Source organism: Adiantum capillus-veneris, chromosome 11 (assembly GCF_014529385.1).
Source record: "Adiantum capillus-veneris isolate H3 chromosome 11, ASM1452938v2, whole genome shotgun sequence".
Classification (NCBI taxonomy): Eukaryota; Viridiplantae; Streptophyta; class Polypodiopsida; order Polypodiales; family Pteridaceae; genus Adiantum; species Adiantum capillus-veneris.
The window spans coordinates 102,552,452-102,566,129 of NC_140941.1; the positions used below are offsets into that span (position 1 = coordinate 102,552,452).

Here is a 13,678-nt window from a genome sequence, read left to right on the forward strand (position 1 = left end):
CTGGCTGGGAAAGCGAGGCGTTTCGAGATTAGACTGACCCCCCGAGATTAGTTTTTCGAAATCTAAACTCGAGATCTTGAGTTTAGATTTTAATCGATCAACGATCCAGATCGATCGCCATCCCGCCTTTCAATTGAGACCATTGATCCCATGCTTTGGGACCCCGTGGCACTTGGGGGGGGGGGGGGGGGGACGGTCGAGATGAGCAGGTGATTGGCTGCCACGTGGCACGACGCAGTGTCATGAGCAAAACGACCGTGCTTTATGGAAGAGAGGACAAGAGACTAGCCATTGCAGCGTTGTAGGTGCAACGCAGCAGCAGACTTGTGCGTGATGCAGGAACGTCCAGAAATTTATCGTTGGCATCTGCACGAGCATTTGGGCCGTGAAATCGGACGCGTGCGACCCCTCCCTTTTGCGCGCAAAGTGGGCGGCTGCGAGGTATGCCCATTGCTGTGATCCTCTGAGAGAGAGAGAGAGAGAGAGAGAGAGAGAGAGCAGCTGGAATGCAAGCCAAAACCCGTGACCACCAGAGTCAGGCCACTTGTTTTAAGGTTTATTGGATTCTAGGAAGTTTTTTCAGAATTTGAAATTGATGTATGAAGGGAAACTTCGGCAGCGTCTATTGTTGTCTTGTCTTCTAATATTGATGGAATTACTCTTCTATAGCTCCTCAACAGACGACTAAATAACCTTTTCCGAAAATGATGTATACTGCTTCACACGTAGAGAACAATTGTTCACAAGCCAAAGGGATGTAGGAATGTAACTATTATGTGTAAGGACTATAGGTTGGATAGATTAGGGTAGCATTTATAGTAATAGTTTATTTCATATGTGTAGGATTGCCCAATCATACATTTGCAAATGTGGAGGTTTATTCTCGAAGCTTGAAAATTGGGGCGCCCAAGTTTTTTGGGGCCAAAGGCCCAAACTTTCAAGAAGTTGGGTCTCAAGTCATTCCAAATTCCTACTATTGAGAGTCTATGTTTTGGGCCTTTAAAAGTTTGATGCCTAGGATTTGCAAGTTTTGGAATGTGCACATGTTCTCTAGCCTCTAGGTTTGAGCTTCTAGCTTCTAACGTGTAGTCTGTTGATGTTCTAAAGTCTTATTGTTTGACGATAATGGAATTCATGCGACTTGTCATAGTCCCTTAGGGCGTGTAAAATTAGACGGAAGACATTTTGATAGGACTGAATTATACTTTTTTCATACTTTCATATCCGTATGCATATGAACATGTTTGGTGTATGAAAAAGCTATGTTATAGTGTCAATGATATAGCTCAATCAAACTTAAAGAAGTGTTCAAAACACTAACGAAAGTTGGCAAAGATGGCAATAATAAATTTGACTTCATTGACTCATAATGTGGGATACAATGTTCTCTCACAAAATGTGTGGAGATGGCACCATTTTATAGGAGGGAGAGAGTAGTTAGAGTTTCCGCTAAATGAGGATTTCTCACCTATCAAAGGAGGGAATCAAGGGGCTGAATGAGGGTTGGAATCCTTGAGCTATTCAAGTGCTTAATGTAGTTGAGAGGGTGAAGACTCCATGTGACAAAAGGTGCAGACCTCATGTGTATACATGACTATTTAGAGAGGATATACATAGAGGAAACAAAGACTTATCCTCCCAACAAACCTCCCCTTGAACCAACTGAAAACGCTGAGGCTAATGATGATCTTGTTGCAATGAATCTGCAAAACGCTAGGAAATCTGCTATTTGCAAAAACGCTAGGCTGATGTGTGGTTTGTTGCAAAAACGCTAGGCTGACCCTACTGTTCTGCTGTCGCTATGTAACAGACTTGGACACTCCAAGTCAAGAATCAACCGCGACAGCACCAAATAACCACTTCAAAACAATTCACAGATCACAATAGATTTGCACTGGCCCGGCGGAGTTCCGTGCCTAGAGATATTGGCCCCAAAGACTGGCGCCCCTTTTGGTATTTCTTTTTATATTAATCAGATCAAAGTACAAGAGTGTGGCTAGGGTTTCACTCTCAGACTCTGCATCCAGATGCTCTGAGAAGTGAAGCCTCTCCACATATTTAAAGGTACAAGGGATGTCCAAAAGCATAGCCCCAAAAGCTTTTAAATTCAAAAGCAACAGTTCTCTCTCTCTCTTTAGAGAGTATCTCTTTTTTTTTAACAAAATAAAAGCAAGTTCTCTCTCTCTCTCGGCATGGAGTCCATAAAGCAAGCCAAAAGCTGTCAACGCGTTTTGCGGCGCAAAATCCGAAAGCTGCTCTTGCTGCCACGTGGCACCCCGACAGAATTAGGGTTTGCTGTCAGAAATTAGGGTTATAGTAGAAATTAGGGTTTTTGGCAGTTTTTAGGGTTTGCAAGGATTTTAGGGTTTCAGCCTCAAATTGCCACGTCATCACTTTGTGACATACCCCCCTCTTGAAAGCATTGTAATCGACCGCGATTACGCCTGGAAAACCGACAAAAGCCATAAACCGTCTTAGCAGACACTGACTGTTAGTACCTACGTACTAGGAAAACACATCTAGCACATGTACAAAATCGACAATCACATCACACGACATCACATGACATCACCAGACATCACAGGACATCACATGACATTCAACATTCACTCGGATCTTAGACCATGATTTATCGGCAATGTAGCTAGCAATCACATCTAGGTCCAATTGGGACCTCATCGATGTTCGATTGACTAACCCCTATTGCAACCATGTCTATTCGAGATCAGTCAGACCAAAATGCTGTAGTCATTTCGTCTATCAGTTCCTGCACTCACAAGAAGTCAAGAACAAATCAGTATCATTATCAGGAATTCCATTTCATAAAGTCATACAGCAGAATACTGTCAGCTTTTAGTATCCCTGAAGCTCAAAGAGACATCAGTGACACTAGTATCTAAATCAAGGCATCTGTTGACAAAGGAGTGGAGTGACTCCCCTCTTGTGCATCCCACTGCACCAGATCTCCGGCCAAGCTGAATTCTGGGTTCTATTTGGAGTAGACTATGCTAAACCAAAAGCATTGAGGTAAAGTTTCACAATCTGAGGAGTATCTGCTAGGTCCTCCTCCTCCATCCACTTCACATCAAGTGCAGGATAATTCTTGAACTTAACCAAGAACCGCCTTCGGACTTTACCCTTATTCTTCGTATCCTTATGTGCCAAAATCTGTTCAGGAACAAGGATCTCCTCAAGGCTCCCCATCATCATGCACATCACCTTTAAAAGGTTTCAAGAGACTCACATGGAAAGCGTTGTGAATCCTCCAAGTATCCGGCAGTTTCAATCGGAAGGAGACATCATTTATCTTTTCAGTAATCTGGAAAGGGCCGTAGTATCGCATACTAAGCTTTGGAAAAAGCCTCTCCTTTCCCTTTTTCTTTCGTAGGCGTGACTTCTCAAAACGTAAGAGCACCCAATTATCCTCCTTCAATTTCATGTCGCGACGATGGCGATCCACTGTCTTTTTCTGTCGTTCTTGAGACTTTTGCAAAGTCTCGCGAACCTTGGCAAAAGCCGTATCCAGATCTCGCGTATATTCATCCGCTTCAAAGATCTTATCTTTCGTGCTTAAGAAGGGTGGAACCTTCGCAGCACCTTCAACAATCTCAAATGGCGCCTTCCCCGTCGACGAGTGTATCGTGTTATTGTAGGCAAATTCCACCAAAGGTAAAAATCTTTCCCATTGAGTCTTCTGATCTGAGAGGTAAGACTTCAATAAATCTAGAACCACTGAATTGGCAATCTCGGATTGCCCGTCAGTCTGCGGGTGGAACGATGACGAGAACTACAACCACGTGCCAATGTTCTCCCAAATTGCCTTCCAAAACAAACTCGTAAATTTGGGGTCTCTGTCTGAGACAATCGTCTCAGGCATGCCATGTAATCTGAAAATCTGGGCCACAAACAGTCTCGCTAAGTGATCCGGCTTGATTTTTTTCTTCATTGGAATGAAATGAGCCTGTTTGCTAAACCTGTCAATAACAGTCCCGATACCATCGTGACCACTCTGTGTTCTCGGGAGATCAAAAATGAAATCCATCGCTATACTTTCCCAGGGGCGGGTGGGTATGGGTAAAGGCTGTAACAATCCCTGTGCCTTATGCATGTCAAACTAGACCTTCTGGCATACCAAGCAACTGTGCACAAACTCCTCCACATCCTTCTTGAGTCTCGGCAAAAAGAAGTATCTCTCTACCCCTTTCATGGTGGTAGCAATGCCGCGGTGACCCGTAAAAGGTGGACAGTGGCATTCAGTCATAACCTTGTCCCTCAACGTAACGCACAACATAGTCTTTTTCATCAAGTAGCCTTCCCGAAGGGAATATCCAGCTATTGTCTCCCCATCCCGTATCCGTGTGAAAATATCTGCAAAATCTGTACCTGTGGCATACTGATCGACCATATCCTCGAAGCTCCTATGATGTATCGCGGAAATAGCCAGAACCAACGGTTTCCGAGACAAAGCATCTGCCACCATTCTTTTGTCCCTGCACATGGACAATCTGGAAGTGGAATTGTGACAAGATGTTCGCCCACCGCATCTGCTTTTCCGAAAGCTGCTTCAGTGACAAGAAGTAGCGCAAGCTCTGATGGTCTGTGAAGACAGTAAAATCCGCTCCGAGTAGGTAATGCCGCCACTGAGTAAGAGCATGGATAACCGCCAAAAGCTCTTTCTCATAAATCTGTGCTGTCATCTCCGGCCTAGAGAACAAACGGCTCTCGTAAGCTATGACATGGCCTTCTTGCATCAAGACCGCACCCAGATTACGACCACAAGCATCACAATATACTTCAAATGACTTTTGCAAGTCCGACAAAGTCAAAATAGGTCGCGTAGTCAATTTCTCTTTCAATGTCCGAAAGGCAGTCACCTATGTGGGTCCCCACGAGAAAGGTACTCCTTTCTGAGTCAAGGTATGCAAAGGGGAAGCAACCTCTGCAAACTTTCGTATGAACCGCCTGTAGTACGAATACAGTCCCAAGAAGCTTCTAACTTCATGGACATTCCTCAAGTCGAGCCAATCACGGATAGTCTCTATCTTGGCCGGATCCATTTGCACTCCTGCTGCTGACACAATGTGTCCCAAAAAGGGTATCTCTGGTAGGAAAAATTCACTTTTCTTTGCATTAATCACTAACTTGTGATCTCGTAATGCCTAAAAGACCTGAAGCAGATGATCTCTGTGTTCTGCCTCATTCTTGGAGAAAACAATGATGTCGTCAAAGAAAGTGCCAACAAGTAGCCTGTACTCTTGAAAAATCCTATCCATCATCCGGTCAAATGTCGCAGGAGCATTGGTTAAGCCAAAAGGCATCACCAAAAACTCAAATAACCCAAAAGTCGTCCGAAAAGCTGTCTTGTAGACGTCTCCCGGCGCTATCCTGAGCTGATGATATCCACTTTTCAAAGTCAATCCTGCTAAAGCACGAGGATCCCTGTAACCTATCGAGTATATCATTGATCCTAGGAATCAGAAATCTCTTCTTGATGGTGATTCTGTTTAGAGCTCTATAATCGATGCACATTCTCCAAGATCCGTCTTTCTTCAAAACCAACAACACTGGAGAGCAATACGGTGAAGTACTAGGCTGGACAAGACCCTTTTCCAAGAGGTCTTTCACTTGGTTCATAATCTCTTCATTCTGTGCTCGGCTCACACTGTAGGGTGGCAGGTTCGGTGGTGTACTACCAGGTATCAGATCAATGGTATGATCTTCAGGACGAGCAGGTGGTAACTCTCTTGGCAGGCCTTCTGAGAAGCAATCGGCATGAGAGTGTAGAAAATCTTGGCGTTCTTTATCAAGTTTAGACATATTTGTCCTAACATCATCACTCAACTCTTTCATAAAGATCGAGTAAAGAAACAGACTGGATTCCATAATTTTGAAATGGCCGAAGCCGATACAATAGGGACAGACTCTCCCTTTAGTTTAATATCAAGTACAATTGTTCTGTCCTTTTCTGTAGTCAAAGTCGCTTTTCTCGCCCGATAATCGACCACGGCATTGTTCTTGTGGTACCAAGGAATCCCTAAGAGAACATCACAACCCTCCAAAGGCATTATGAAGAAGTCCTCATGCCCCAAATACCCCTGACAATGCAACCGAAGTTTGCCAATGACAGGTGTAATGGCTATGTCCCTGCCGGGTGCCACTAGAACTGCCTCTGCAAGTGGTCCCATCCGATCGGGAGTGATCTTGAGCCGCGCCGCCAATTCCGGTGAAATGAAGTTGGCCTTGGCTCCTCCATCAAAGAAAATCAGGGCCTCTTGATCTTTCACTTTTCCCCGAGCTCGGCAAAGTTCTGTACTCTCATCCATGGTGCCGGGATCAGCACCCACACAATCTGGAACTAGTCCTGTTTTCATCTTGCCTTTTCGTACACGGTCCTCAACCTCTCTCGAACTCTCAGGCCTTTCGTAGTACTTGTCATTCTGTTCTTTTTGTGCCTTTTTAGGGCACTTCGCGGAGATATGTCCAGTTTCCCTGCATCCAAAGCACTTCCCCTCCCTGATGTAGCGACTCCGCTCTTGAGGAGTAAGTCTGGGTCGTGCATCCTTTTGCTCTGGGTTGCTCTTTCTTTTTCTACTTTCATTCCCAAAAGTCTATCCGGTTCGTTGTGTCGTGACCTCATCTGTGGGGTAGGTCAGACTGCCAGAGTGAATTGCGAAGCCCCGCTTCGCATGACTCATCAACTCCTGAATAGAAGCTGACTTCTGTTCCAAGCAGTGGTCTCGGATCTCTGTAGGTAGACCCAAGGTAAACCGCTCAATCTGTTCTCTGAATGAGATCTTCTTGAATGAAGAGGTGGGTAGAAAAGAGCTCTAGAATCTTTAACAGTAAGAATTCATTGTATCGCTCTTGGTCATCCGAAGATGGTTCCAAGTAGCTTGTATATCTCGCTCAAACTCTTGAGTCAACCAAGAAGAAATAAAAAGCCTCTTGATTTTCAGCCATGTAACCGGCACAGTCTTGCTTAAGAGAAGCGAGGACCACCAAGTACGAGCATTCCCCTTAAAATAAGAGGCAGCTCTCTGAATCTTGGAGTGCTCTGAATAGCGTCCTCCCGCGAAAGCGATGTCAAACTGCTGTGTAAAAGACAAAGCCTTCGAAGCATCGGAGTATCCCAAAAAAGTATCAAACTTAAGTGCTTGGCCACCTTCCTTAAACTCTCGGACTTTCTTGCTTTTATCTTTGAGAAAGTCATACTGGTTGGCTTTATTAAAATTCTTCTTGTTCGCATAAAAGTTTCCGTTGTCAAAGTCTGAACTGTGCGTAGACGAGTCCTCTGTAGAAGTGTCACTCACTGGGCGAGACTTAGACTTCTTTGCCTTTTTCTTGCCCTTTCCGAAGCGTTGTTTCTTGCTTCGCTTTTTGCTTTTCATGTCTTCTTCGCTCGAGTTTGAAGAGCTAGAAGAACTGTCAGAAGAAGAAGAAGAACTGGGTAATCCTTCAAACTTGACGCGCTTCTTCAGTTTCTTTGCCTTGTCGAATGTCGATCGACGACCCAAAATCTCGGGAAGTCAGTGCCTTTCTTCTGCTTTTTGCCGTGCTTTTTGTCCTTTTGCACGTCGAAAAGCTGAGCAATCCGTGCATCAACCACGTTCTCAAGTTCCTTCTCCGTATATTTCTTGGGGGCAAAAGGTTTCTTGAGAGCGGGTTTCGGGAGTGGTGTTGTGGTTCTTTGCCACTCCATCTGTACCTCTTCCAAAGAGGTCTGGTTCATATATTTTGCCATCTTCGGGTCCTTGGCAAAATTGAGCATCATCTTTGTTGCATCATTAATCAATTTCCAACTCTCCATCTCTTGCTGCTCCGCTGGAGTAGGCCTAGGCGGGCCATACTCCGTGTCGGAATCTTCGTTGTGGTCCCTACCTTCATCTCCAGATGCAGAGGGAGTCCACTGATCATTGCCTGAAGCCATAGGTGCCGCGGAAAAAAAATAATCGGGGATCGGATTTCCCGTAGAAGAGAAATCGGCCGTGCTCTGATACCACTGTAACAAACTTGGACACTCCAAGTCAAGAATCAACTGCGACAGCACCAAATAACCACTTCAAAACAATTCACAGATCACAATAGATTTGCACTGGCCCGACGGAGTTCCGTGCCTAGAGATATTGGCCCCAAAGACTGGCGCCCCTTTTGGTATTTATTTTTATATTAATCAGATCAAAGTACAAGAGTGTGGCTAGGGTTTCACTCTCAGACTCTGCGTCCAGATGCTCTGAGAAGTGAAGCCCTCTCCACATATTTAAAGGTACAAGGGATGCCCAAAAGCAGAGCCCCAAAAGCTTTTAAAATCAAAAGCAGCAGTTCTCTCTCTCTCTCTCTCTTTAGAGAGTATCTCTTTTTTTAAACCAAAAAAAAGCAAGTTCTCTCTCTCTCTCTCTCTCTCGGCGTGGAGCCCAAAAAGCAAGCCAAAAGCTGTCAGCGTGTTTTGCGGCGCAAAATCCGAAAGCTGCTCCTGCTGCCACGTGGCACCCCGGCAGAATTAGGGTTTGCTGTCAGAAATTAGGGTTTCTGCAGAAATCAGGATTTTTGGCAGTTTTTAGGGTTTGCAGTGATTTTAGGGTTTCAGCCTCAAATTGCCACGTCATCACTTTGTGACATGCTAGCGCTGCTGCAAATGCAAAACGCTGGGCTGGTTTTGCACTTGAAGAAATCGCTGGCTGTTCTTGGCTGAAAACGCTAGGTCATATGCCGTGGGGGAGGGGGGTCTTGCTGAGAAGGTGCACTGTTGGATGTCAGGTCCCTGCTGCCTCTTCTGCTAGAAAGTGCTAGCGCTAGGTTTTCTTTTATACTTGCTTGGTCAGTCTGCCCTCCCTAGTTTCCCAACAAAAGTCAATTAAAAAATAATAAGTGAAAAATGGCTAAAATAGGGAAAATAGGTCTATGCAGTGTAAAAATGCTCCTGATGGGTTCTAATGAAAATCTGATGATCATGCTATGTGCAACCTGAGGATATGCATCTACTCCAAGTGCCTGGACATGCACGGTCTGCGAACAAACTCACAAAGGTGCCATAACACTTCCTAAGTTGAACTGAACCCTAGACATGAAGTAGCTTGTCCACGTACACATAGGGTTAGATGTGCACGTGACATCCCCTCCTTTTCAAAGTGAGGTACTGGTACCGAATTGTATGGCGTCGAGGGAGATCGCCAACATCGTATGGAATCCTGGAAAGGACTCTTCGCCGGCCCACTCTGATGCGTGGGTCATGCGATACTTGAACTTCATAAAGATCTGTGACGCTTGCTTCTTTTGGCCGCGCTGAAAGCGACACAAAGTCATCTGTGGCTCCTTCAATGCTTCAACTTCGTCTATAGTCATGCGTCTTCCTTCTTCAAGAATCTCCGAGGATGAAAATTTTTGAAACCACTTCCAACACAAAAACATGAACATACCCATTCCACGTAAAGTGACTGGAAAAATTCTAGTCTTCTTTAAAGGCTGTGCATGCAATGTAGATGAACATATAGACGGAGTGTCAAACCGTTCATCAAACACACGCAAACAATGGATTCGAAACTTGTCTTTCTGATCTGAATCTATCAACTACTCTTCGCCGGCCCACTCTGATGCGTGGGTCATGCGATACTTGAACTTCATAAAGGTCTGCAACGCTTGCTTCTTTTGGCCGCGCCGAAAGCGACACAAAGTCATCTGTGGCTCCTTCAATGCTTCAACTTCGTCTATAGTCATGCATCTTCCTTCTTCAAGAATCTCCGAGGATGAAAATTTCTGAAATCACTTCCAACACAAAAACATGAACATACCCATTCCACGTAAAGTGACTGGAAAAATTCTATCTTCTTTAAAGGCTGTGCATGCAATGTAGATGAACATATAGACGGAGTGTCAAACGGTTCATCAAACACATGCAAACAATGGATTCGAAACTTGTCTTTCTGATCTGAATCTATCAACTGTGGCAAATCACAATGGAAATGCCTATGCTTGATGGTCAATCCTTCTTGTGCTCTTTCGGATATTGTGTCATGCCAAGGAAGAGACATGCAATGTGAATTCCTTGAATGGAAACATTTAATCATTTCATGAGTAATCCGCATACATCCGTGCTCATTCATGAGTGAATCGTGTTCATCGTACAATATGGCATGCCTATGAAAAGGGATCACATAAGCACAGTGACTAAAATACAGGAAACCATCACGAATGAAACACTCGAACAATGCGTGTTGACTAATCATTCGAACACAATATACTTCCTGTGGGGGTTTTGTGGACCTCGACTCGAGAGCCAAGATCGGTTCTTCGTGATTAATCGAATCTGCAATGAGGTTAGCTTCACTAGACAAAGTAGCAACTAAACCATCATCCTTGTGAACACACATTTTTATCATGCAAATCATCATGCTTGTGAGTAATCACATCTATATCATGCAAAGCATCATGCTTGTGAATAATCACATCTTGATTATGCAAATCATCATGCTTATCATTATCTTGCAAATCATGTGTGTCGTGCTTTGGAAAAGAAAAGACTGAGAGTCTCCTTCTCCTGATTCTGTTCAATCTGTGCCTGCACACTAGAAAAGAGTTGCAACAACTCTTTCATGTGTTGGTCTCTCATCGCTTTTCTTTCTTTGTGTTCGCGATCCAATTCTGGTTTTCTTTCTGCGGCCTCCAAGCGTGCTTGCTCGCGATCACGCTCTATGGCTGCCATTCTTTCTTTGTGTTCACGATCAAATTCTGCCTTTCTTTCTGCTCTTCTTGCTTCGCATTCTAACTTCCTGTCCATCATCATCTTGTTGAAAGCCTCCATAGGAGTTAATGCAATCCTTGGTGTAGATGGGGAAGGGGGAGGGTCGGAAAAACCTCCTGGTGGGGAAAATTCTTCTTCACCACCCTCATGCTCATCACCTTCATGGGTTCTTAAGTTCACGAGGAACTTGGGTTCTTGTGGTTTTGGGTTCTTGAGTCTCGAGGTTCTTGAGTTCTTGAGGTTCTTGAGGTTCTTGGGTGTCTTGAGGTTCTTCTTTAGCTTGCAATTTGTGTTAGAGAAGGATCTTCTCTTCACCCGAGCTCTTCTCTTTTCCGCGGGCGCACCCCTTGGCGGCCTTGCGCTCACACCAAGGTTGCTTTTCCCCCCCCCCCCCCCCACGTCGATTGGCCGGCCGCTAAGTGCACGGTCCGCTCTCAATGAGTGAAAATAGAAACAAGGGGAGGCTGGACAAGCCCTTCTTTCTTGGGTTTCCTGTCACTCTTCAAAACACGATTAGGAATCGACACGCCCAAGAGGACGTGGGTTACGTGCGACCGCAACGAGCAAAAAAATTTATGTGGTTCTGATACCAATGTAAGGTGCAGCGGAAGTGAATGTTGAACTTTGCTCAAGATGGGTGCTCCGAACTGTGCTCAAGGTTCCTTTTACTCACGGAAGGGAGAGCCTTCCGTTCCTTTAGTGAGAGAGTGCAAGTGATCACAAACAAAGTGGATAAACACTGTGAATGAAGGTACTTAGACTGAGAGATAGAGAGAGAAGAATACGACACCAGAATGTTGTCAAACCCTCCTCCGAAGGCCCCACTCTCTATGGCGAGAGCGGTCTACTATTGATTGCACAAATCTCTACAATGCTTTGGACTTGCTGATGGCGACGACGACAATGAGGACGACGACGAGACGGGCTGAAATCTGAAAATGCTAACGGCTGAAATCTGCAAACCTTTATCTGCTGAATTTTGACTCTATGTCGGTGACGACGGTGATGATGACGATGCGCTGAAAACGCAGATGCTGAAATCTGTGTTTTCCGGGTTGAATCTGCAAACTATGGCTGATTTGACCGTGCGGCGAGGATCTGCTGCGGGAAGGTGAGATCTGCGAAGTTCGGGGCTTCTACTGCGGTGTCTTGATGTTGAAAACTGAAAACGCTGAGGCTAATGATGATCTTGTCGTGATGAATCTGCAAAATGCTAGGAGATATGCTGTTTGCAAAAACGCTAGGTTGATGTGTGGCCTGCTGCAAAAACACTAGGCTGACCCTGCTGTTCTGTTGTCGCTAGGGCTGCTGCAAATGCAAAACGCTGGGCTGGTTCTGCACTTGAAGAAATCGCTGGCTGTTCTTTGCTGAAAACGCTAGGTCATCTGCCCGGGGGGGGGGGGTCTTGGTGAGAAGGTGCACTGTTGGATGTCAGGTCCTTGCTGCCTCTTCTGCTAGAAAGTGCTAGCGCTAGGGTTTCTTGGTTTGTTTGCCCTACCCAGTTTCCCAACAAAAGTTACTTAAAAATAATAAGTGAAAAATGGCTAAAATAGGGAAAATAGGTCTATGCACTGCAAAAATGCTCCTAATGGGTTCTGATGAAAATCTGATGATCATGCCGTGTGCAACCAGAGGATATGCATCTACTCTAAGTGCCTGGACATGCATGGTCTGCGAACAGACTCACAAAGGTGCTAGAACACTTCCTAAGCTGAGCTGAACCCTAGACATGAAGTAGCTTGTCCACGTACACATAGGGTTAGTTGTGCACGTGATAGTCTTAAGTAAAGTAAAGAATTTCGGGTGAAAGCCAAAGCCTATCGCCCCACGGGCGAGTTTCATAGGCCCCTCGGCCGGGATCTGCAAGTCGGCTCCGTTATTTAGTGGCTTGATACGTCAGCAATTTGTGACATTAGCAAATTGAAGTATCTGCTTTGTGCACTCGTCAACCTGTTGTTGACGTTGCATCTCCAAAAGTTCATACTGTGTAGGCCGAGGTGGCCCGTACTCATCTTTTGTTAGGTCGTTTAAATCGTTTGCGTTGTCTCCTCCTGCCTCTGCGGTTGCAGAGAAGTCGAATGATTCTTTTCAGAATCCATAAGTGTTGCGAGAAAAGGGATCGGATTTCCCGGTAGAAGAGAAATCGGCCGTGCTTTGATACCACTGTAACAAACTTGGGCACCCCAAGTCAAGATTCTACCGCGACACAGCAGAGATTCACTTCAAAACACTTCACAAATCAAAAGAAAGTCAACACGGCCCGACGTAGTTCCGTGCCAAGAGATACTGGCCCCAAAGACTAGCGCCCCATTTGGTATTTCTTTTATATTAATCTTTGAGCAAAGTACAACCGACCCGCGGGTGCTCGCTCTCAGACTCTGCGTCCAGATGCTCTGCAGAGTACAAGGGTTGCTAAAAGCAGAGCCCCAAAAGCAAGTAATCCCAAAAGCAAATTGCCCCAAAAGCTGCCAGCCAAAAACAGCAGCCAGCGCAGCCACGTCAGCACTGTCAATGCGATCTGCGGAAATTCATACAGCCACGTCAGTAGTCAGCGTGATCTGTAGTGTCTGTAGAGTTGCGACGTCAGCAGGCCTTTGCACAATTTTAAAGGTCTTTGTGTCCCTTGGGCCCCTCGTTCCTTGGCCATAAGTTGGGACAACTTTATTAGTGCCACATCATCAGTTTGTGACAGAAAAATTCTTGATCTTTATAGTCTCTTATCTTTAAATTCAGCTTCTGTATGGTAGAGTAGAACTGGAGTTTTGTCTTTTAAAAGCAGAGGATGCTTGAATGTAAATGGAGGTCTTCAGCAAGCTTCGTAGATAGAAGTTATCCGTACTGCGTGGTTCAAAGAATATAAGTGTCCGTTGGTTGTTAATCTGGCTATGCTTTTAGAAGAGATCTTTCTTTACCATCCTTTGTTGTATTACCCTGTACATCTGT

General features: G+C 45.1%; 1 protein-coding gene across 1 annotated transcript in view; it reads left to right on the forward strand.

The window, feature by feature from the left end:
- The first annotated feature begins 217 nt into the window (after window positions 1-217).
- The window catches only part of LOC147447751 (uncharacterized), a 67,592-nt gene continuing 54,131 nt past the window's right edge, over window positions 218-13,678 (forward strand). Inside the window, exon 1 of the mRNA XM_086523462.1 lies at window positions 218-441. Within this exon, the coding sequence (XP_086379588.1) occupies window positions 334-441 (108 nt within the window). The 5' untranslated portion in view covers window positions 218-333. The remainder of the gene's footprint in view (window positions 442-13,678) is intronic.